Source organism: Pelmatolapia mariae, linkage group LG22 (genome assembly GCF_036321145.2).
Source record: "Pelmatolapia mariae isolate MD_Pm_ZW linkage group LG22, Pm_UMD_F_2, whole genome shotgun sequence".
NCBI classification, from domain to species: Eukaryota; Metazoa; Chordata; class Actinopteri; order Cichliformes; family Cichlidae; genus Pelmatolapia; species Pelmatolapia mariae.
In genome coordinates this window covers 107,160-133,419 of record NC_086245.2, presented here as the reverse complement: position 1 = coordinate 133,419, position 26,260 = coordinate 107,160, and the positions used below count along the sequence as shown (strand labels likewise).

The 26,260-nt window shown below is 40.4% G+C and overlaps 1 protein-coding gene across 1 annotated transcript in view; it reads right to left on the bottom strand.

The window, feature by feature from the left end:
* Positions 1 to 25,029, bottom strand: part of shisa7b (shisa family member 7) — a 50,877-nt gene extending 25,848 nt beyond the window's left edge. Inside the window, exons 1-3 of the mRNA XM_063465559.1 lie at positions 24,633 to 25,029; positions 24,176 to 24,254; positions 1,663 to 4,742 (exon numbers count right to left, since the gene is read on the bottom strand). Coding sequence (XP_063321629.1) covers positions 1,663 to 2,075 — 413 coding nt within the window. The 5' untranslated portion in view covers positions 2,076 to 4,742; positions 24,176 to 24,254; positions 24,633 to 25,029. The remainder of the gene's footprint in view (positions 1 to 1,662; positions 4,743 to 24,175; positions 24,255 to 24,632) is intronic.
* Between the last annotated feature and the right edge of the window lie 1,231 nt (positions 25,030 to 26,260).

The window sequence follows — 26,260 nt, the reverse complement described above, 5'->3', positions numbered from 1 at the left end:
TCAAGCCATCACATTGATGGATGTAAATTAGGGCGATAAAAAGATCCGCAGGCCTTCGACGACGAGCAAAACTTCAGCACAGCGGAAGATATAAAACAAGGAAAATCGTGATATTTCAACTACATTTTTATTAACAGCCATTTACGTTCATGTAATCTGATGTTTCTGTCTAGAATTTACTTTTTTTAATTCACATTTTGTATGTCAACTTAACCCCAGAACTAAAAATGCCTGAACAGCTGCTAAGAGTTTAATTTCTGACCCGATTGTGGAATATGAGTTATGTCAGCTTAGAAGAATTGGATGCTTCTCTTGGTACTATGACAAAACACATGTTGATGCTTTAACAGCTCACTCTACTGACCTGCTATTCCTAACGGAGTATAGTTTTTCAAAACAGATTAAAATAGTTTGGATTAGAGATACACTGATCCAAGCTTTTGTGCTCTGATACATTATCGAGACCTTGGCTTCAGCCCCGCAGATTGGCCTCGTTTTGACCGATATGATCCAACTATCATACTGTTGCATCCACAATTTTCAACTCTGGAACAGTTACAAAAATGTATCTAATGTAAAATGTAAAAATGTATATAGATATTTGGAATGATTTTAGCTGACAAAAATGTGTTTCCATGTCCAAAGATTTCGTTTTAGGTTACCTTAATAATTTAGCGCTTATCCTCCTTTCCTGGTAAACAATGAACGATGTATTTACGTGTCCTGTAATTGTAGTTAGCTCATACTGATGTCTCATCCAGTAACATTTGTTTGACATAATTATAGACTGTATATAAAGGATGGATGTAGGCATTGTGATATGACTCAGTGGTTGGTGAAGTCCCGTACTGAAGCTTTGAGTTCAGCTTTTTTACCGTCAGTGTCCGCTTTCAAATAAAGACATTACAGTCAAGAGATAATTCTGACTAAGGACACTGCATGCTCATACAGCACACATGGGCTAAACCCCATTCCATTCCTATTTGATTAGAGAGAGTGTAAAATGTGAATGCAGCTTCCTAGTCTGAAAAATAAAGCCAACATTTTAGCAGACGTGTAAAAGTCACTAAGATTTTTCAAATTTGGAACCATTCTACTAAAACTTATGGAGTTTAGCACAATTCAGCACAACATGCATCATGTTTCAGCTGAGTAGTTCAAAATGTGGCCGCATACTTTTTCCAAATTATTAAGAACCCCTGAGAAAACTGTTACCTGACTCTGTCATAAAGCACAGCCTTCTTTACTGTTCACGTGACTCTAACATGGGACAATAATTTACCAAATGGCCATGCAATAAAAAAACACTTCAAGCTAGAAAATTAGATTCTAAACTCATTTGGAAAATTTTTACTAACTAGTTAAAAATCAAGTGAGTCGGGATAATTTTTCCATAGATTTTTACAACAGCTAACTTCTCTCTGCAGTTACAAGAGTCTCCCCCTGCTGGAGCTAAGAGAGAATGCAGGTTTAAAGCGCAGCCATTGCATCGGCTTTGTGTTTAAAACGCCTCGACTTTGTTCATCTTTAATATTCATTTTATGGACATTAGTTAAAAGTTCTCACAACTAAAAGAGCCCACATACAGAAACATGTTCCATTAGCATTTAAGACTTAACAAAAACAGTGATAAACACTACACAGAATTTCTGACAACATTACTTGCACAGGTCCACATCCACCAGCTGTCTCGGGGCTGGAGCCACCTGGGCCGCTCCGAGCGGAGGCTTCAGCGCTGCTGTTACGTTCCTTGGCAACATGGTCTGAGGGAGGGGCTTTGGTGGCAGCTCAGCCATGACCGGTGGTTCATCCCCGTCCTCCACCTCTGCCGCTTTTGGCGGCACTTTGGGTCCGGCAGGCAGCCGTGGGAGTGGCGGCTTGTAGCCCGTCAGGAGGAACAAGGTGGCACTCGTTTTACCAGCAGCGGCAGAGCCGCCCCTGCCGGTCAGAGTCCTGATATCGCCATCGACAGCGCGTCGCCGAGTGGTGATGGTTACAGTGGAAACAGTGAGGCAGGAGAAAAGCAAGAGGATCAGGGATAAGCAAAGCATCCCCTTTAATATTTTAGACGTCATTGTTTTATCACAAAGTTCTCGAGCCAAAAAAGTCACAAACAGCTTCAAATGTCAGCGAGATCCTCCAAAAAAAACCTCCATTACGAAAAGTTTTATCTGCAGTCTGATGAACTAATCCCTTGGGTTGGATTTCAGCAGATTCACGTTGTTCGAGCAGTGTTTCATGAATGCGTTTGGCGTGTCACTCCGTCATCTGAATGTAAACATTTCCCTCTGAATACAAATCCTTCCCATAAGCAGCGTTTGTAAACATTGAGGTCTTTTAGAGTTTTTTAGGCCCTATGCGATGTGTCTGTACAATGGCTGTAGACCTAAAGTAATCTAACTTAAAATTGATTAGAAATACAGAATAATGTGGGTTTGTTTTATGGCAGCAGGTATTAAATGTTTAATTTTGGTCTGTCGGTCGACAAAGTGCCGTTTTACAGTCCGTTGGCCAAAAATCTTCAAAACAGGCAGTATTGAGACGTTTTCTGTAAACAAAATGAGTATGAAAAACTGTAAACTCGTCGTATAATGACCCGTCCAGAAGAAGAGTCCTATGTCTCTGAATGCAGGGTGTTCTGGGAGCTGTTTATGGCACAAAAGTCATGTAAGAAACTGCAATGGAAACTGTGGTCTGTAAACATTTAGCGCTGAATGTAAACTTTGTATTCAATGAGCTCTGACAGACGCTGGGTGTATTCTTCTCGGAGTTTGGCACTTCTGTTGTCCTGGGTGGAGAACTAATGTGTGAAAATTATACATGGAAATGAAATCAAATTAAACATCGAGCTCCGTGTGTCTCGTGTCTGTAAACAACAGTGCTGGCAGCTTTAGAGATCTCAGCTCTGTTTGGTGAACAAGCTGAGAGGAAGTCCGTGTAAATTTGGCACAAGCTGTTACTTAAACTTCTCTTACACCACACTCACAGTTTGCCCAATAAACCAAATCTCCCTTTCAAAGAATTTAGAGGAAGAGGAGCAGTAAAGGTCAGTATGCTTGAAATTTTGGTTTCGAACAATGGAACGGTGAATTTATGAGTTGTGGGCTGTGAGCACGACTAATAAAGGTACTATCACTGACGGCATTAAGCAGCATCAAATCTATAAGAAAAAAGTCCTTCCAGCAGCTACCGGAGGACAGACATCAGTTCATTAAGCGAGTGCGTCAAGGCATTCACAAAAGAGTGATCGATGGCGAGGATCTGGTGGATGAATTACAGGAAGAGACGACAGAAAAAAGCGAGGATCTATGTGCGTTTGATACCCTCGCGCGAGTGTCTTTGCTCTGAATTTAGCTTGGCCCAGCAGAAGAGGACGAAGGAGGGCTTGGGCCCGGTTCTAGCAGGGCAGCGAGGTTCTGCCCACAGAACAGACATGAAACTGTCCGGATTCATCCGTCAACACAGAGGAACGCAGGGTGATGACGGGAACTCGACACGGCCACTGCCACGCTTGACACCGCAGGCTGTGCGATCTAAAAACACGCAGGTAGAAAAAACTTACAAAGCCGCTCTTTCATCCAAAGGAATGAAATTTCGGGTCACTAGCAGTTTCTTCATCGACTCCCTGAATGTGTGTGTGCGTGCACCGACGTGACTGAGGATCACTTTGTTGTAGAAATCTTCAACATCGTGAGCTCTGTAAATGTATTCGTATGGCTGGTGTTCAGTATGGCTTTAGGTTATGTTCTTTTTTGTTTTTTTAAATATCTTTACAAATTTGATTTCCTTCCACAAAAAATGAAAGTACAGTGAAAAGTTTTAAATTGCATGTTTTTAATAGAATAAAAGGAAGAACGCAAAAAAGGTTGAAGAGGTCACTGGGAGTAGATAAAGGGGGCTTTTTAGGTTGTTCGGCGCGGCGTAATCAAGAGCCACGTGTGGAAGAAACAGAAGACGACAAAAGGGCGAGAGGCCTCTCTCGTAGAAGCGACTGGAAGAAGGAGATAGGCAAAGTGTCAACAGTGTTTCACAGCGCAGACTGAAACGACGGAGTACCTCCGAGCCTTTGAGATAGCAGCAGCGGTGGCGGTGGTGTTGCCTCTGTTTATCTGTTTGACGTGGCTTGTGTTGCCTGTCAGTCAAACACCGTCAGAGTTATCACAGCTTACCACACGCCTCCTCTGCTATGCATAACCACGAGCAGACCGACAGCTGGAGGATTTGTCTATAAAGCACTTTGAACCAATAATGCACTGATCGCCGCCCCAGTGAGAAAAATCACGAAGTTCTAACATTAAAAGCAGCAAACACCAACCAAACGGAATGAATATATAAACTTTTACAGATGTTATCTTGAAATTCAATGTGGTTTTAATGGGACGTTGGATGTTTTAATGTATTTGTGGGTGATGTGTCCAAAGCTGGGTGACTAAATAAACTCTTTATATGAAGAGTTGTAGATTTTTTTGCTTCTTCTCTTGACACAGTCGGTTTGGCACCTGGTTTTGGTCGTGATTGGAACAAAAGAGCAGTCAGAAATCGCGATTCCAACCACATAAAAATAAAAAGAGTGGAAAAGGAGCAGGAAGTGTTCAGAGCCTCGGCTCTGAAAACAGCTGAGAAAGTCCTCCAGGAAAACCTCCACTTGGCACAGGGACGGTCCAGATCAGATCCTTTACTCTGTTTCTTCAAGTCTTCCTGTCTCTCACAGCTTCGCGTCCACTTCTTCACCGGCTTTCACACTGCAACATAAGAACAGGAAACACAGGGTGTTTGTAAGAAGTTTTGCTGAGCTGGCTGTTATTGGTGCAGCGTTTCGACAGAGATATACTCAACTTACGGTGGGGGATGGGCATGCTGCGAAAGGATGCTTTCAGAATTAAACCAAGTTGTTTGTGCTTTATAAATAACTGGCCAAGCTAATCAAGTTGCATTCCACGTTCATAGACTGCAGCTGGCAGTCATTGCTCTCCTCTGCAGCCTTGCCACATGAACCAGCACTCCATCCGCTGCAAGTTCTGGTTAGGTTGACCTTCACTGCAAAACAAGAACTACTACTGCAGTCTGACCACGGGAAGAGAGCAGCACAGCAGCAACATGGCAGCAGGTTAACTTAACACAGCAAGAGAGAGGCACTTCATCTATGTATTTATTAGTGACTGAACTAATATTACTATATTATTAACTATATTAGTAATATTAGGGTTAGGTGGCATGTTTAAAATTTGTCTGTTTCCAACCAGAAATTGCTGTTATACTTGTGAGGTGTGTGCACTGAGCAAAGCAGAAGCCACATTACCTACTTTATTTTGGTTTTAATTTGGAGTAAACAGCTGTTTTTCTTTTTGGTTGTGCTAGCTTGTCTCCTCTGCTTTGCTCTCTGTTTCACCATGTGCATAAGCTCCTCCCCCTACACACAGAGCGAAAGACCAACACTGGGAACAGGAGGGAAAAAAAACTTTTAGCCCCCCCAAAAAAGCCTGCCAACATACTGTATCAAAGTATGGTACGGCAGCTGCACTAAGGCGGACAGAGCGAGACTTCAGCGTGTAGTCAAGGCAGCATAGAAGATCAACGGCTGCTCTCTCCCCTCCCTGATGGACATTTATTCTTCCCGCTGCCTCAGCAGAGCAGCAAACATCATCAAAGACAGTTCCCACCCTGGTTTTAACCTGTTCAGCCTGCTTCCCTCAGGGAAGCGCTACAGGTGCATCAACACAAAGACCCACAGACTCAAGAACAGTTTCTTCCCAAAGGCCATAACCACCCTTAACTCATGCACGCACCGATAACACAGTCCCACCCCTCCATTTTCCCATTTCCCCCTATACACCACCACTGTGCTATACCATGTTCTATGTGCAATAACCTGAATTGTATATACAAACACTATTTATTTACATATTTACTTTTTTATATCACATTGTATATTTTTACATTTCATATTTTTTTTTCTGTTAATACTGTTCATATGTATATAGTGCTGCAGAACTGTTTACCCCCACCTTACATGTTTGCACTGAGTTGGAGATGCTCTGTATCGCACTGAAAAACTGTAGAGACAATAAAGGCATTCTATTCTATTCTATTCTATTCTATTCTATTCTATTCTATATTGTCAAAACAAGGCCACAGCTCATTTAAAATTACCACTCCCGGTCTGAAATGTTTACACGATGGAGGGGTTAATGCTGCACACCTTTCTTCTGTTCACAAGGAGATTTTGAGACTGGCTTTGTTACTTCCTGTGTCAAGAGACAAAACCCTAGAATTTAAGTTGAGATTGAATTTAGGCAGGAAATCCGTTATTAGGGCGACTGAGAAACAAGCCAGGAGGCTGGTGGTAATTTCCTATACTTCTCTTGCATTGACTACAGCTTCTTGACACTGAAACTGTGCTCAACTGAAGGAGCTACAGCACACAAACATACACAAAAAACATCAGCTGACAGAGGAGATGGGAGCAGCTGTGATGTGACTTTGATAAAAAAGAGAGCAGACGACATGACAGATGCCATATGGACTCATTTGACAGAAGGACAGAGGAAAGACAGACCACAGATGTGTGTGTGTGTGTGTGTGTGTGTGTGTGTGTTCTGTTTGCAAAATGAGGCCTGCAGTGTTGGGAGTGGGAGGCATGCGTAACAGCGCTCTTATGAAAAAAAAAAAATCTAACGCACCCTCATTTTCTTGCTCTTAATTAATGCTTGTAGTTTACACTTAAATCTGCTCTGACTGACATTTATTTCCTGTGACATCACATAAAGTCTGCAGTCATCTTGTTTTAAAAAAAACAAAACATGCAAGTTTCATGAAAAACATGGCATCATAATGCAGTGACAAAATAATGTAAAGCAACAAACAAACAGATATTATTTAGGTTATTCAATGCATAAGCTATTCTTCATATGTACATGCAACAAATCTCTGATCTGGGAATCGAGGATCATTATATTGTCCTACTTCATATAATTGTCAGAGCAGGAGCAGAGAGCAGAAATGAAGATGGAGAATTAAATGTCTCTACGGGGCTGTGGATGAGGAGCTTAATGGCCCATTCAAACTGTCCCTGAGAAGTATTTTCTTAGGTTTTATTTTAAGTTATCAAAGTGTTTAAAGTATTTAAATCAACTAAAGCCTAAATGTGTTTTACTTTCAAAAAAAAAAAGAGAGAGAGAAACACAGTATTAAGGGTTTTTCTTCACTGGGTCAGTGTCTGGCTGCACTGGATGCAACTCAGGGGTTAGAATAAGGATGAAGTCACTTAATGATGCAACAACATTTTCTATTACAGGAAGGGAGCAAAATATTGAAAAGAACTGATAGAACAAACAAAACAAGAGTTAAAATAGAAAATTTCATCCAGTTTTATTTTCTCCTTGAAAGCAAAGGCAGCTTTTATTCTAATCAGTTCATTCATTTATAACCCGGTGTGCTGCTATCTACAGTTATTCCACTAGGAAAGGAATTAAATGCATTTTGGATCTCAGTGTTTAAGTGAATGGACAGCAAATATTAGTCTTCATAATCCACAGAAAAAATAATGATAGATCAGGTATTGTTTTCTTAATTTATACAGGTGCGTGTATCCGTCTGTAATAAAGAAAAATCACTCTGGGGTCACACCAGGAAGAATTCCAGCATATTAATAACTATTTGCTGTGGCGGACTCTTGTTTATAACGCAGCTTAGAATAAAAACCTTAACTTCGGTAATTAGAAGCCCCAAATTACTCTGGCACCTCCAAAATCAAAATCCTGGCACTTCGCCTGACATATGCTACTACATGCCTCACAATTAAAACGTACACTGCTGTGCAGCACGGTTAAATGAGAGAGGAAAATATCTAGCTGACTAGTCCAAAAGTGTGAACACTTAAAATTGGGTTAAAAAATCGGCGTATAATAGAAAAGAGGTCTTGCTAAAAACTAAAACATCTTTGTTTCAATAGTTAGCTGCTATTACACAATAATGAAAAAAATTCTACTGCTGACTAACCAGGATGCCAACTTTTAATTTGTAGAGTCAAGTAGTAGAATCGATTCCCTCCCTTCTGGAGAAGCTTCAATAATGATTTGCCTTTTACAGTTAGATTACCAACTCTGAGGCTATGTTTGTAATACTTTGTGATCTTCCCTGTAATAAGTCTCCAATGAGGAACAAGTCAGATGTTCTGACTGCCAGTTAAAAATCCAAATGGACAGTTTTTGAGGAAGACCGACTCCACATTAATTTGCAGGATGAACAATCCAATAGAGAAACAGGCAAAAGTGCAGTAAACACTGCAGAAGGTTGCACACAAGGAAACATGAAAGCTGGCTGCAAAGCTTGAGTAACAAAAAAGAGAAAAGAAAGGAGAACATCTGCAGGTATGAATACTGAGGACACTAATCCAACCCACTGAAGTGTAAGAAAAAACGAGATTTCAGAATAAAACAGGAAGCAGAACTGAATAATCAGTTCTCCAGACATTAAAGAAACGTTCTTCCAAACTTCTATTACCTCCTTTAGCAGAGGATACACTGGAGCATCGTTCATGAGATGAAAAGGAGATAATTAAATTCCATAATAGCAGCACACCCTCTGACCAGAAAGAACAAATAAAAAAGTGGGACAAATCATGTACATGCTAATTATAGATGCATTTCCACTTCATGCCATAACCTGCAGATATGTTTTAGACTTCACTAACAGGCTGTTAAACCCTCAGCTGAACTTGGCTGAAATCAAACCTGCCTTTTATTGAGCTGTCACGTTGTGTGAAGAGGATAGATTTAAGTTCCACATGTGAGTTTAACAAAGTGTGTTTAAGGTTTAAGGTGTATAATTCAGTTTCCATTAGTAATAGCCATTCATGGATTACAGCTGTTAGGACCATCATGATTTAATTTTTACTTTGGGTCAGCTTGGAGAAACGATGGATGGAGGGAATTTTAGTTCAGTCATAGAAATCCTAAACAAGGAAGAGAAAAAGAATTACACTGGATCACATGTCTGGAAGGAAAAAATAAGAAAATACAATTTATTTTACTGTCCTCCTTCACACCCTTTCATCACCTCATGACATTTGATCAAGTTTTGATGCTCAATCGTCCATATAAGAAAATCCCAGATAGTTGATTCTGACTTGGATGAGTGACAAAATGTTTCTTCTACTGAAAACACAACGTCTGAGATAAAGTGGTTAGAAAAAAGGAGTCAAGCCAGGATTGTACTACTGCAAGCCTGAGTGACATAAACGTCATGATCAGTCTGTTCGGGTGTCGTGGACCTGACATGTAGTTACAATTGTGGAGCACGTCGGGTTCCAGAGTAGGGTATGCCGTAGGGTTCAGACGGGTTTGCGGGAAATAACTAAACACAAAAGTCCTGACCTAACTCATTTTTAGGTTACTCTCTTAATTCAGACTCTGTGAAAATACCTCTATTGTTTCATTTCTACATCTGACTGTTGCTTCTTTCTGGAGCAAAGAAAAATGAGATCAGCAGCAGGACAAGAATCAGTCCCCAGAGAAACAACAATACCTACAGCCAACAAAAGCTCCAAAGGCAAAACAAGCAACAGTGAAAAAAGAAGAAGAGGAAAAATACAATTAATTATTAAATATAAAATGTAGGTTGAAGAGAAAAGTATAAGAGAACAGGATGTTCCAGGGTTAGGGTTAGAGCTGACAGGAACTATTTCTTGAGTCACAGTAACCTCAATAACGCGGTCCTCTCTGCTGGAAAGTTCTGGGCGCTCTGCTGCCCTGACAGCCTGGCTTCACATCAGCATGCCTCGACCCTCCGGGGGCTTTTCCGACCCGCTTCCTCAGATGTTGTAATTAAGAAGCCCCCGCTGACAAATGGTTTGACTTCCACTGGCTTTCTAGGCAGTAAGAGTATTAATTCAATAATAAAAAATCAAAATCTGTGAAAATGTGCGCACAAATAAAGATGTCCAGACTTCATGGATTAACATGGCGGGGTTAACACTGCGCTCTTCTCCGGGAAGTCAAAGTGAGGGGATTTTAAATTCATTGCGAGTGTGTTTATCAAAGGATATGCTGCTTGTTATTGTGCATTAATCTGTGATTAAGGGTCAAATTTGCAGTGAAAGAGCGGTCAGGAATATAATGCAACATAAGGAAATGGCTCCAAAATCTCCTGTGTGCCCTGTTTAAACCTCCTAATGAAACATTTCCTACAATACACGGCAGATAAACGATTCCAAACAGGAAATCAGAGCGGCATTAAAGCAGCCAAACACACACGCTATTAAAAAATTAGGACCTTTGTTCCATCTTCCAGCCACGCGGCGACCTCTCTGCCCACCGTGTCTTCCTATCTTCCTGTATGTGCCCGAGCTGCTCTTGTTTTACCTGCCTCTGTGTGCGAATCTGTCCATCTGCATAGACCCCTGCTGGTCTCCCTGCTTTTCCTGTCCTCCTGCTGATCTCGGCCATTCGTCTTGCTGTGTGTGGTGCACACATGTATGGATTTGTCCTGCTGCCTGTATACCTGCAGCGCTGCCTCCCTGCCAAGAGTGCGCGCCAGAATACTAACATAGTGGATGGTGTAGTACAGCTGTGTCCCATTTACATCCTGCACACTAAAATATGCAGTATGTATAATTTATATAATGGTTTCTATGTGGATGCAGTGCACTGTTTAGCAGCAGTGGGTGATATGACAGGAAGCAGGGAGGAACATCACCTGCAGCTTAAGCTTTAAATTCCTATCAGGATGCCGGTTTGCTAAATTATCCCCCAAATTTTTATCTTTTAAGATTTGAAATAAACTGAAGCTGCGATATAAACGTTATTAGATAGAATGTGATTCTCTAACAAGGGACTCCATCCCTATTGTATTGTGCTAGCAGGGAATGATTTCTGACTTTCAAAGGCAATGTTTTTAATTAATCTTGCTGTTTTAAGCGCCTTTCAGTGGCTCCTTTATTTCCTTCATGCAGTGAATTATGGGAAACAATTGTACATCGATATTAGACTCATAAATACAAGAGAAAAGTACCGTCAAGTGTAACTGGTTTGGCATTAATATGAAGTAGTGAAGTTTACCTTCGATTTAGAATTTAGTTTTAGTAAAGTAGTATAATAATCTATCAGAATCTTTAATATTCTACTCTAATCTTTTCCAATAGATTAGATGAAACGTTATTAATCCCTCGGGTGGGTTCCTCCGGGAAATTCAGTAATTTCAATAAACATTATCTACAGTAATTCATGCCAACTGCTGTAATCCTGAGGAAAATGTACTTCAAAATGCAGTTATTTTAAGCACCCTGTGTTACAAAACCTAAATGTATGAGTAATGCCTCCCTGAGTGATGCAAACATTCAGAGACGTGGTGCCAGTCTGTCGACTCTCGGCCATATTGTGCTTCATTTACCATGAACCAGATAACCTATAGTTCAGTAGGCACATATGGAGCACTTATGATGTGAGGTGTCCAGCCCTCATAGGAGAACAAAGTCATTCTCATACAGCCAAAATTTATTTTAAAAAATGAATCCAGGCATTTGTATTTTCCTTTTGAATCTTTACAGGATGCATTCAGGCCATCTTTCAGAGTCCCTATGATGCAACTGTACATGGACAATTGTTGAAAGTGATCATATCAGAGCTGCAGTAAGATATCAGTTGGATGTTTTCTGGACAAAAATCAGGAAATGAGATGACATTTAACCTGCTGATGTTAAACTTTGGTGCCACATCAATTTCGTGCTGGCTAAATGTGCAAAATAGAGCAAAGACATGCAAGCACCACACTTTATATTGATGGTTCATCTGCTCCTGCAACAAAAAAACAACCCAAACAAAACAAACCTGACAGTATTTGCTACTGGCTGTCATTTTAAACACTGATATTAGCCACTTGGCCCAAACTCTGTCATGAGCATCGTTTTGCCAAAGGATACTGTGAGCTGTTTTAGATACCTGCAGCTTTCTGTGTGTTCTGACTGCAGAAACCAGGCCTGTAGGAGAACATTTACCTTCTGAGCAGCCCTGAAAAAAATGCTTTGGTATTTAGTTTGTTAGCCTAAAACAGCATAATGTGGAGCAGGGAGCTGAGTTAACTAATCTCAAGTTTGAAGCAAGTAATAAGAGAATAAATTAACAGGACAGAAGAATAGATTTAGATAGATAGCATCCCTACAGCCTGAAACCATCATCTATTTACAGAACCTGAGGTTATGATATGTAACCAATGTTCCCTCAGTTGTTGTTCTAACATGCTTGGATCAGACGTCTTAATCAAAGCTGTTGTAAAATATCACTTCATCCGAAGTCAAACAACCCAAGAGCCCTCTTGAAACAACTGAATTCACTTATTTTGGTACTTATGTTATAGGATGAGCTAAACGAGCATGTCAGTGGGGACTGGGGCATCCATCTGGTGGCTCACACACTGCACACAGGCTCCAAGAACCAATTACAAGGGCTGTTCCTTCAAACATTCCTGCCCTGATTTCCTGCAGTGGCAAAAAATTAGCAAAAACCCAGGCAAGAAAACGAGCCACGGTTAGGTTTGAAAGCAGGGCCCGCCTGCTGTGAGGCAACAGTGATAACCGCTGAGCCACCATGCTGAGATCGATCAGATAAAAAAACAGATCCAAGAATACGGAAATCATGGAAAACCTGCATCCAGAAACAGAAATCAATAGATTGAAAGTTGTGGGAATTTCATGAACTGCTGTGAGACAGCGATAGTTATAAGCATATCATTTTGTGTTATGTATCAACACACACAAATACTTAAGCACTGATGGCTGCATCTGCCTCCAGCTTACAGTATGTGTGTATATGTCCCTGTATGTCTGTCCCGCTGCTTCATGCCTGCCTGACTTCCTTCTTTGCAAAAACACACAAGCTTTAAAGACACAGACGCTCCCTGACAGGCAACGAGTTAGTGCAGCAGACCCCCGCTCCACCTCCCCATAACACACACATGTGCACACACTCCATCTCTCCTCTTCATCCCTCCATCCATTCACTCCCTCCCTCTCCGGCAGTGCGTGGGCTGAAGCATCTCTCTCAGAATAGCACTGCAGCATTGAAAAGAGAGAAGCAAGAAAAAGAAAAAAAAAACAAGAGGACAAGAAGAAGAAGAAAAATAACGACTTTTGTTCCTGTTATTATCCGGATCTTCTTTTTTGTGTGTGTTTTCTGCAACGGTTTCAGTCAATTCCGCTGACTTGCGTCTGTATCAACCATGTCGGTTGGCTGTCATCTCTCAGGAGTTTTTTTTATATATATATATGACTCCTTTTTCTCATTCACTGTCTTTTTCCTCCACCTCCTCCTCCCTCCTCTTCTCCCATCCATCTTCACTAGTTTCACATCATTCTCGTTCCCTTTTTTACACCATCTCCCTTTAACTCCTCTGCCTCCCCCCCCATTCTTCTCCCTTTCCTCCCACCATTCACTACACTTCCGTCTCTCTGAAGCCTGATGGGAAAAGTTCCAGTGCATGAGGGCATGCAGCAGCAGAAACAGGAGCAATATGGCTCAGTATCGCAATGTGGGCCGGGGCGAAGCTGGCAGAGCCGTCGCTGCAGTGAACTCGGGCCATAAAGGTCAGTGCACTGCCCTTGTGATGCAGCAGTGGAATAAAACTGGTTTAAAAATAAAATCCATTAATGTAGCCTAGTTTTCAGATGATAACACGGAGTCGGGAGTATTATGAGAGACTCATGCTTCCATTAACTCTCATCGCAATGACACAACATAATGTTATAATGATTTATTTCAGAGCTGAGTAATCTGGTGTTTGGTGGGCTGATCCACTACAACACAGTTTAACAAAGCATATTTAGACCTGGAAAATACAAACAGAGCACACTCGGGTCGATAACTCGGGCAGCACATAGCTTTAATGAAACTTTATTAACTTCTCGCATTTGACTCCAGGAATCAGCTTCAAACACTCCACACACAGCTCTACCTGCTGTTTATGAGGGGCATCCTATCAGAAGACAGCTGGCTTAAAGGGGAGGAGCTAAAACTTGGAGTTTTAGAGGATGAGCTGAAGGAAGGAACCATTTTGAACTGTAAAAGAACACACTATTAGCACTATTAGCACACGCTATTACAATCAGGAAATGTATTGCTTATTACAAACTACAGCTCACAGCTTCATTTCCAAGAAGAAAACATGCCTGTACGGATGATGTGAAAATTGCCGAGAACTGCTGAAAACCGCTGTCACTTTTGTTTTTTGTCTGAAACTTCAGCCTTTGTAGTGCGACTGTTAGCCCAGCTGCACTGTTATCCAATTCTTTTTGCAAAACTACCGTGACTAAAGCGCTGCATTTAGAGAGTCCTTGAGTTCGGAAACACCCGACCAAAGGCTGTGATGATCATGACTCAGTTTCCAAATGCATCTTCGTTGTGGGCGTGTTATACATTCAAGTATCCTAAAACTTCTCTATGACCGGATCAACTCCCCCTCAGACAAGAGCAGCCAAACATTTAAACGTCACTTTACAAACTAGCAATGGAAAAGTCTCACCGGGCTTATCAGAACTTTACTTTTCATTATTCTATATTTTTTAAGAGGAAAAATGCAATCTATATTGATTGCATTTCTCATACGTGCTGTATATAAATTAACATTCTTGAGCAACAAACTTCAACAGAACTGCATTAAATTAAAAGCTAATCACTAAATCCACCCCTGCTCTGAACAGGAACTTGTGACTGACAGTTCCTACAGCTAAACAATCAGCTGCCTAATAGATACTTACAATCATTAAGCCATTTATATATAATTAAGTCGCCTCTGTGTGTGGGCTTATGCTGCTATAATGACTAGCACACCTGGCGCAGAGAGATGAACTGGTGAAAAACTGTGTTTCTCTCTGTCTTATGGACATTTGCGTTTCCATATTTACATGCAAAACACTGTCAGCACTGACTCTAGAGACGTGTTTCCACACTTTTAAATATTTTATTCTCCTCACGGTTGTTACAAAGAGAAGTGTTTCTCTCTTCCTGTGCCGCAGCATGTAAGAGGAGTAAAAAACATAAATAACAGGAAATGCATTGCGTCCATTTAGGTAAGGGGACATGGACTTATTGTGATAACTATATGTGGAACAATCAATCAAGCCTACATGTGTGTCAGTCACTCCACAAAGATACATTTTAGCATTAGGAAAACCTGATCTATGAATCATAAAGTCTAAATGATTTCCTTTGTATCACTTTAAGTGATATTTGGTGAAATTCATTCATTTCTAAAGTTCTGCACAGGAACACAAATCCTGTTCATTCACTGTGGTCCATCTGGCCTACTTTCACAGAGTCGTTGTGTATCTTCGTGCCCCAGTTCCTCAGGACACACACCATGAAAATGCCACTTCCTAACATGAAGGGACTAGCTCACAGTGTTTGGGAGTTTCTGAGGCACTCCATCTAGGATAAACGATTTTCATCAGGGCCTGAGACGCTGATAAAGACTTGATACATGTTGGTCTGTCTTGCTTGCTAAATTGCTTGAGGTATACATTTATTTTTTACATGTTTTAAATTCGTAGCTGGTGTTAGAGCACCTGTTGGATAAGCCTTTAGAGCCATATAGCATTTCCCTTTTCTCTTTTTTGCACAGTATTTGGATTAATTCCAACAGAACCTTGAAAAATGCATTGCATGCTTATCAAGCGAAGGTCCTGCAAGAGACAAAATCAATGCAGCAGACATAAAATCCTGCCTTTTTGAGTAGTTAATGCTGAATAAACCAAATGAGATGTAGATGGAAATAATATTCCTGTTGTTTTCTTGATTAACTGATTAATTGTTTAGTCTATGACGAAGAACATTTTAGGAATTTTTACTTTTATTTATTCTATTTTGCTTTACTGAATTTATTGAGCTATTTTACTTGAATGACACACTTAATTTTACTACATTCAGATTTTTGATTGGAATTTATCCTATTTTAGAAATCATCTTATTTTTATTATTAAATGTGTTCTGATTTTTGCATTCCAATATGTTTCATTTAGATTAGCGTATGCCCAGTATTGTTGGATCTGTATATTTGTTAGGTGGTTGCTAGATGTAAGGTATTTGTAATAAGTTATTTCTTCCAGTACCTTGATGTCAGCTTTTCAGTTCGTACATGTCCTTATTAGTTTCCCAGAATATTTGCTTCACCTTCTCTTTAGCTTCTAGCTTTCAGGGATCAACCTCCTCAAGCACGACTTGACTTGTCTTTCAGATCCTCTCTGGACTCCTCCTGTCCTTAAGAGTTACTTTTTCCAGTAGGATCTTAGCTCCCAATGAGTACACACCCTCATAGAGTACCAAGACTATTTGTACCATCACACACACAGTCACCATTTGGTTTGGCGTGATGGGCATGGCTGCCCTGGTAGTCAATCTACCACGGGCTTGCATAACACCATTTCTGTACAAGGCTGAAATGATCTATTCAGCCCTCTTTGTCTTTGCTTTGGCCCGAGGTCTCCTCAAGCATCCAGGCTAGCAACACTGTAGTACAAGTTGTTATTACTGTGTTCCTCTTCCCTTTGGATTTTTGGCAGTTTCTCCATTTTTAAGAGCTATTCTATTCTATCAACCTCCACAGCCTATCCACGCCTGGTATGTATCCTGATTCCCTCAGATTTTGGTATAGCTTTATTATGGTACCGGCGTTGTAGACACCTAGCTACGCTCATGGTCTGGTTTTTTGTTGCCACTAGCAGTGACAGGCTTCACTCGCATACTATATCATGCACAATTCAAGTTTTAAAGTTTTTATTTTGTAAAACTGAAATTGGCTACGATGGTTTTACAAGGTGTTATAGGTGCTCGAAGGCTGCAAATGGGTCATTTTAGCCCAATGGTAGGTGGTTGCTAGGCAACATGATAAAATCATATCTGATTTCAGAGGCATAAGACGTACCTGTTGTTGCTCATCTATAAGTACCTTTTGATTTTAAAGCCACCTCATAGGAAAAAATAGAAGAATGTTGCTTGATAATATTAATTTTAAGGATATATAATTAATTATAATATTTAAATATAATTATAAGGGATATTAAACTGTTATTATTATTATTATTATTAATAATAATAATAATAATAATAAAAGTATAATAGTTATTATTATGGGATGCTGTATACAAAAGTTCTTTTTTACATGATGCACTCAGTTTATTGCACCATATGCTCTCCTCATAACTGTGAAGCAGACAGTGACAGCCACTGTGAATGAGGAGAATAGTGAGACATCTCACAGATATCTCTCAGATTTATCCGCTTGTTACTCCCAAAGCTGCAGACCTGCGAAACCGCTCTGAATATTTTCCTCAAAAGATTATGGAGCATAATTAGTCAGTTGGATCTCGACGATCTCCATTCCCGCGCCATGGGAACAGAGGCGCAGTTTTTGCTGCGACGGTTTCAGAAGGCGTAAATTAAACATAATGTTTTGCTGTCACGTACATGCAGCAGTGGGATGTTTGCCACACACGCCCATCTGCTGAAGGTGATGGATAGGACTTGGTGAAAAAATAAATAAATAAAATTCTTTTGAAAAATGGCCGCACGGAGCTGCACCTCCCTCACAGCCAACTGAAAGGTGTCGGCGCAGCGACTGGCTTTTTCAGTTCTCATTTAGCCAGTCGTACACAACTCGAGGCCTGAGTGCGATGACTAACCTCTTGGTAAATAATTTCAGTTTGAGCAGCTCAAACAGTGACACTGGCAAGCAGCTCTGACAAAACAAGTCAACAGACACTCTGCAACAACAATCACTTCTGCCAAGAGTCTCAGACCCGATGTTGTGGGAAGATACCAGAGAAAGTCAATACATGGATATAATTTGAGAGTTTCTGTGTGTGTGGAAGGCACTGTGGTTAACCCCCAAGCAACCAAGCGAAATTAGCTATTGGAGCCAATTATTCCCATATTGTATCAAAAAGAGATAAGGTAGAGGTAAGATGAGATGGGGGATTCAAGACCTTATATTCTGGATTAACTGAAGGGTTTTCAAGGAGTTTTTAGGAGTTTGTTTTTTACATAATGAATTACAACGGTCCACTGTAGGAGTAATAAATGCATGGACTAATTCTTCAGTATCACAGAATCTTTTAATGGCTCCTTTTGCTTGTATTATAGACACACTGATTCCTTTACCTATGATTTATTAATTTTGGTTTTCAACAATTTTTTTGACAACCACAAATTATACAAACAAGACAATTGTCATGTGTTACTTTTTACAAACAAGGTATGTTTGAATTACAGTATGCTCATACTGTATTAACACCAAAATATAGATGCCCTGGTCACTCTGTAATACTTTTATCAACAACAATTAAAATGAATATACAGTGCTGTTTAAATCAATTAAAAAAACATTTTTATGGATATTTGATGTTTTAAATATTGTGCATAAACACAAAAGCTTTTTCTGCAGGGTACTTTCAGCTTGTAATCCATAGATCACTGCAAAACATAATCTAGTGATCTGAAGTGCAATTACAATAACATCAAAGCCTATAAACAAATATATTTTAAATAACTCTTCATTATCGTGGGCATAGCTCCTGTAAATAACAAAGAGAGGCTGTTAAAGCTTAATAAGTTAAGAAAATAATTTCAACTTATAGTATTTTATCCATGTTTTTTTCAGTTTCCTGTTACTGTCTGCAAAATGAGACATTTTTCCAGGAAATGCGTTTACACGTCGATTACAGAGGACATCAGAAACCTCATTAAATCTAGCAACAAAGTCTCTTTGTTGACAACAACTGCTTAATTTAGAACAAAGTCATATTCTCCCACACAAAAACACAAACTGTATTAGACGGTAAATATCATGGAGACCTTCTCAGTTCTTTTGATGTAGGGGAATATTAAATGAACCACACACTGTCAAATGGAAATGGATAATATGACCTAAAATCTCCACTTTATAATAATGAATTCACACTTTTTCATAACTCCATCCTGACTGTGTGTGTCTGATATGTCTACACTAGCCAATTATAACTGTGGCAGCCTCAAAATGTTGGGAAAGGATTATGGGCATAACCTTGGATGTCTTCTAACTTTCACTCTGAGTGCTCATTTTACTCATTAGTATAGCTGATATCGCAGCACAGACATTATCTTTAATGCGTAAGGTGATTTTGTCAGAGGACTCCACTCTGCCCACTGAAGCTTTGCATATTCCCGTCGATTACCGTCAAACCACCAGAGTGCACCAGCTCTACTTTTCAAGCATACCCTCTCCAACAACAACAGCTGGGTTGTATAGTTTTATTTCCCAGCCTGTAATGGGCTCGGGAAATCTGTTAAAGTCGCTCACACCTTTGGCCATTATCAGCGACCCAGCTTTTAACTGACTACGGGTCTTTATTTGAGGAAATGTGGTATTTCATTTAGTGGAAGATTGATAATGTCTGTGATTCACTGAATCTGATTTACAGTCCAGCCACTAGCATCTCACCACGATCTATTATGTTGGAGGCAGTTACTCTAATTCACAGAAACCTTGAGCCACTCATGCAAGGACAATATGCCAGATGAAAATAAGGTGCATACACTCTGAAGCTCTGCAGCTTTCATCCATTAGTTATCTCATCTAAAAATATTAGAAAAAAAACCCCAGAAAGTCACTTAAATCCATCAAAGTGTGAATAACAGGCTTTGTTCTACTTTGCCATTGCATAAGGGATGCGACTGACTCCAAATAACCTCCGCAGACACTGAGTCTGCTCCAGTGTCGGTCCCAGCTGAAACGGGATCAGCCAGCACTGAGCCCAACCAGGTCAGACACATGTCAGCGTTCACACTGTTAATTAAGACGTCTGCTTTGCACCATTTTTTTCAGATAAAACTAATGAAGAGTATTATATGAAATATGCAATAGCCAAGAACGATATAGTTAAATATCACTCAACTTAAAACTAAAAATATGTGTTTAAACTAGCGCTGTCAGCGTTAATCTCGTTAAAATGACGTTAACGCCATAACCGCATTAAAGCAGCAAGTCTCCGTTAGCGAGTTAGCGTGGATCGCCCCGTGTGAGGGGCTGCTAACGCGCTAACTGCGCTAACAAGCTAACCGTGCTAACGCGTTGACGCCATGCAGCCCCACAGCACTAGTTTAAACTAATTTTAGCTAACTAAAATAAAAATAATCAGTAGACTAACTAAAATGTTATTGTGTAACATTCAAGTTTTAGTCTTTTGTCTTATAAATAAAACAATAAAACCTAAATTAAATGAGCATACCTCCTCTTAAAATGAACTGAAACTAAAGGGAAAATACAAATAAATCTAATAAAAAAAGTCAAAATTTAAAAATGTATAATAAATCTTTGGGTTTAAATAGCACATGTTTTGATATGAGTGTGCTCAACTTGAGATCATCCTTTTAAAAATACACCTACAGGTGTTGGATCCGGTCGAGTCACTGCAGAGCACAAAAGAACTTGTTCCTTCCCGAAGGTTGCTGCAAGCTCAGAATACCATCAGTCATTTGTACCCACGTCTCCGGTGATGACGTGAACACCTGAGACTGCACACAAGCTGCCGGTGAAATCCCCCAACATCCGGGGTTGGGCTCAAGGTCAACCATCCCCCTCTGAGGAGGGGGCCACTGAAGGCATGACCACCATCAACCAGATTAATCACCGCTGACTCATGAAACAACCGTGATTAATGGCGAAGCTGCAGACGATCCACCTCCTCCACTACACTTGGAACGTGCTGCCGGACCCAACGTGCACGAGCACACTGAAGTCAACAGCCATGCGACAAAGGACAGTAACTTAAAGCCTTTTATGACATTAAACTCTGCCACTCTGCCCAAAATAAACCACATTTTGACGAACACCCTCCCTCTGATAGTCTCAAACTCTTATATCATCCCTCTGTGATGTGTAACTATTTTGACATCAGGCTGCTATCCCCACGTTTTCCCCAGCTTCCACTTCAATCTGTGATTCCCTGCTTTTCCCAGAATGCCCTTCAACAGCTCGCAGAGAGTGGGCGGGAGCATGTTGGTTTCACTCAGAGGCAGGTAGGCGTGTATAGGTATACATGCAGCTTGAAAGCTGTGGGGTTATTCACATCTATATCTGCAGCCCCTTACTCAGACGCAACGTGTCCTGTAGCTACACTGCAGTCAGCTCCACCGAGGCCACTGTGGGTGTACACAGTGATCTCTCGTGGGGTTTTTACCCCCTGTTAATACAACATGTTGGTGTAAAAGAGCTGATTGCAAGGAAGCAGAAACAGAAACAATTTTTCAGTCTATATAAGCGTCACGTATCCTGGTTTAATAATTCAACTTCTGTTCAATAGTTTTCTGAAAAATATATTCAAACATCTCAGAAACATTAATTCAGATGTTAAGACAGGTTGCTAGAAACATCTGGATTTAAAGATTAGGGTTTTCCTGTTAATGAGAAATTTTGGCACCCACAAAAGAACAATCACCTGGACTATAATAAAAAATATTATTATTCTAAAAAGAATAATCCTTTCAGTGTGGTCTTCCCGGGATCTTCTTCCAGCTGGACAGAAACACCTCAGGAGCTGTCCAAGAGGCATCTTAATCAGATGCTGAACCACCTCAGCTGGCTTCTTTTGATGCAGAGGAGTAGCGACTGTACTCTGAGCCCCTCGTGCTATCTCTAACACAGAGCCCAGACATCGTTCAGAGAAAGCTGATTTCTGCTGCTCGTATCCATGAATTCATTCTTTCAGTCACCACCCACAGTGTGTGGTCGAAGGTGAGGTTAGCATGAAGCAGTAAATCAACCAGTACACTCAGCTCTCCGTTTACTACGACAGACCTGTACCCATTAATCTGTTGATCTACCGCTTCTCTTTTCCCCAGCGAGACACTGAGGCATGTTCTCCTACTTTCATCCCTCTGTACCATTTACTGGACAAGCAGCGGGGCAGTTTATCCAACAGGCTGATTCCGTGCTGCTGCCACATGGACAGATACAGGAAATCTTTTACACCACACGCTATCACCCTCAATATGACAATAAGTCTAAGAAAAAATGAAGCAGGTATCTCACCCCTCATTGCTGAAAGTGTCTGAATTTCATTATATCGCTGCTACTATCTCATGAATATCACCTTGTTAGCGTTAGTGATTGGTTGTAGCTACGATAACTGCTCTAGTAAAACTAAATTTTTATTTCTTTATTCATTTTTAAAAGTGTCTTATTAAGTGGATTTCAGTGACACTTGGTGAAAACTTATATAACAACCCTCAGCTGCACTTTTCCAGTTTATATTCAGTACTATAATATTTAAGGTGCCACCCAAGATAAGTGGACCATCTGTTGCAGAGACAATGGCTGACTTTAAATCCCTTGAACAAATGCTAGTTTGTGCCTCACTGGCAGATTATGGATGCATATAATTGGTTTGATTATGAGCCACAACGTGGCAACAATCCAAAGTAGACTTACTATGAGCAACGTTATTTGCTTCTGCAGAAACAACCTCCAGACTCAACCTCGTTTTAGCAAAAACACATTTTATTAGCAATCCAGTGCAAGAAAAAAAAAAACAGACTACTCTGCCTGCAATCCTAAACTGAAACAGCGACGTCTCCGGTTGGTGGAGGTTGCAGTTACCATGGAAATGTATAAACCTGCAAATGTCAGGTTGCTTAGTGAAAGAACTTCAGAAACTGTGAGCAGTAACTGTACAATAACTAAGGCAATGCTTTATTACACATTCATATAATACAAGCTAAATATATATAGAAGTATTCACTTTGAGAAGGTTGGAAATTGTCTGCTGTGGAATCTGGGATTTGCATTATGGGATGAGTAGTTCCTTCACTGTTTTAAGCCATTATGTACTCAGTCTTGTGCCTCTGCCCTGTTTTTCCTTTATTTTTTCATCCAAATTAAATCTGTTTTATTGTAATCTTGTAGCTGTTTGGCTTGGTTCAAGATTTGAAACTCTGATTCATACGCACATTACACCTCAGAGATCACAGTGGAAAAAAAATACAACATTTTTACATGTAGAATTTGTATAACAAAAGCATATTCTTTCTTCGAGATCCACATACTTTTAACTTCTCATACGTGTTCACTCCTGTGTAATAAAGTTAGCATCATCATCGCTTGATGGACAGCTGTGCATTTTAATGAAAACCTGAAGCAATTACTGACTTCACAGCAAGTTTCACACTTTGTTAATCCATTAAGTTAGCCACATTGGACACGTTTTCTAGGCCAGTTCAGGCCCTCAGGCCACACCTTTGACTTGGATGGTAAGTCAAAGGGGATGGTAGCATTATAGCATGGTGGCCTCATAACAAGATGGTCCTAAATGATAATTAATGATTCCAAAAATAGTGACATTTGATATGCAGATGTGACATTGTTTACAATTATACTGTAATGACAGAACAAAGAGGTTAGAAATGCAGGGTGTACTGCCAAAAGCCTTTTTCTTTCTGTTTTATATATGTAAAGTGTTTTCAGGCTGGATTTAATTTGAAGTTTCAATTAGTCACTCTGCTGCTGGTGAAGTATCACACCACTATTTTAATGTGGCCCAACAGGCCAAATCTAAGTGCGTAAATAATGGAGGTAGGGGAAGCTCTTCTCTAATGTACCCTCGGTTTCAGTAACCCGATGAGGCAGGTGTAGGTGTGCAGCTCTAAAAAATCCTGGTTAAAACACATCCTCAACCACACACATGGCCCTGCAACCATATATATGCAAGGTGATATCATCCACAAACATGCACCTACACAGACACCTACACGCATGCATGCCCATCGCAGATTCACACAGGCACACACTAAGTTAGGTGAATGCTACTCAACACCTGTGCAGCGCGGAGAAGGGCAGTTAGTTTGCAGGATTTCTGCAATATTTTATCCAGTCATGCATGTGTGTTCGAGCCCTCTTTCCCCCCTTATAATGTAGTCACAGATGCAGACAAAAAGCACACAATCATCTCTCTTTTTATGCAGCTAGTGTCTCCATGTATGGCTGATGCTGCAGCTGCATTCAGGGCATCACAGTAAGACACAAAATGGGAGGGTTTTGTTGCATTATGCTGAGGCGTTCCTGCATTGTATGCATGTATGGCTGCAGACGAGCCTCATGATAAAAACCTGTTCGCCTGTCTACCACACTGCAGTACCGACACAATAAAGAGGGCAAATACCTGATTTTTCTTTTACGCAGGGGCTCCACGGAGAGGAGGGTGCTGATCCTATAGATGCGGCACCCGTCACCATTTTCCCCTTTGAAGAGAGAGGAAAAAATAACAGTGTGCACAGCAACGTGTGAATTGAAGTAAAATGCAGTTTTGTCCCCATCAGTAAATAAACACAGGCTCTCCAATGAAGCGCAAAGATTGCAATGCCACACATGCGCCCTAGTAGGGAAAATGTGGCACTGCTGATGCCTTTTAAGTTCATTTTAATCGTATTTTACAACAATAAAAAAACAAAAACAAATTGAGGGTTGAAGATGCCATAATGTAAACTCCGACACTCGCAAAGCCAAAATGTGACTACAGCTTTGAAGTTACGCATGATTAAAAGCATCGCATGCCACTCCAGTTCACAATTTTCATGCCTCTCAAAGCAGCAGTGCTCAGAATGAAATAGATTTTTTACCTGCTTTCTTCTTTGTCGCCTCCGCTGGGATCCCTATTGTGATTCGCGGATAGTGAATGGAAATGTGTCACCTACATGTTTCATTGTAATTCCCAGGTCTGGAAAAAGGAAATTGATTAGCCGCAGTGAAGCTTCGCTCGGTCTTTTTTTCGCCTCCTCCAGTATAAGAATGAAAATAAAACCAACACAAAGAGAATAAAAATAAAAAATCTGTAAGAGGACGCGTTTATAAAATAATCGTTCAAGTGTCGTCGCGTTATTTCAGCCTGCTCTTTGTGGTGGATGTGTGCGCTCTCCCCAGTGATGCTCCAAGGTTCCACGTACGCCCGGCGCTGATGCTGCTTCGGCGTCTCTGCCTCTCTGACAAAAACTGCTCTCACAGAGGTCCGCTGCTCTCTGCGCCCAACTCATTGATTGGACAATATGGCACTAGCCCACGTTCGCCTTTCTAAAGTACTGCAAATGATCGACCAATCCTGGAGCGGATGCCTACATCTGATTGGCTGTGTCCTGTTCGAAATTGTCGGTAAGTTCCTGGTACACGCGCACCTGTGACTACTTACAGTTAATGTAAATATTAATGCGCTGGTCGTTAATGTAGCAACATATTAATGTTCTGAGTTCTTATACTCTGTTTTCATTGGCTGACTGGGTTCCAAAAGGTAAATTCCACCACCCGCTGCTGTTTACAGTTAACGTAACCATTGATGTAGCTTAACTAAAAGGCTTTACTGGAAACATGACTGTGTCATAGGCTTGTTAATATCTGAGTCACATGGTAGCACAGGTTTAATTTATTCTAAGTTAGAATGGAACACTTGTAAATCTATTAAGACTTACAGCAACTGTAGGTAATAATGCAATAACCAACAGTGTAGCAACACATTAAAATATTAATACAAACAGTTCTTATTAATACAAACACTGTAAACCATTAACCTCCTTACCCGAAACATGAATGTCTTGTGTTTTTAATCTGACTAAATGTATTTATGTACACAGGTCTAATCATTGCTTGCACAAGCCTTAATTATTAACCGTTAGCTCCTAAGTGCTAACAGGGCTAATAGAATTTACTGTTTTTTAGTTGCTTGGTCTGCTGTGTCAACGGTCAAGTGATCGATTGGAGAATGAGGGGCTTGCGCACAATTACATTTCTAAGTTAGGGGAAATGATCAGCCAATCTTATGAGTTCCTACTACAAGCACATTAACTAAAGCATGGACCATTGTAGCAGCATATTAATGCGCTGACTTCTAATGGTGTGACTGGTTGAAATGAGGTTCCAAAGCATTGATGAACTTTCAGCCCTTCTAACAGTTAACATTATATTATAACGATCATAGCATATGTATGTTTGTATATATGCTTGTAGAGCGTAGCACTGCAGGCATATCACAACTCACCTGTATGAAAACAGAGCATGGAAATTCATTTAATGTTTTATTTATTCACACAAGAAAGGCAGTGACCAGAGACCACAGAAAGTGAATGACATTCCAGGACGTAATTAACTGCTGGCTTTGGGAAGCTGGCAGAACTCGAGATAAGCTTTTCTCAACTTCCAGCTGAGTGACTGAAGCGACTACCAATGAGAGTGAAGAATGCCATATGACATTATGTTATAT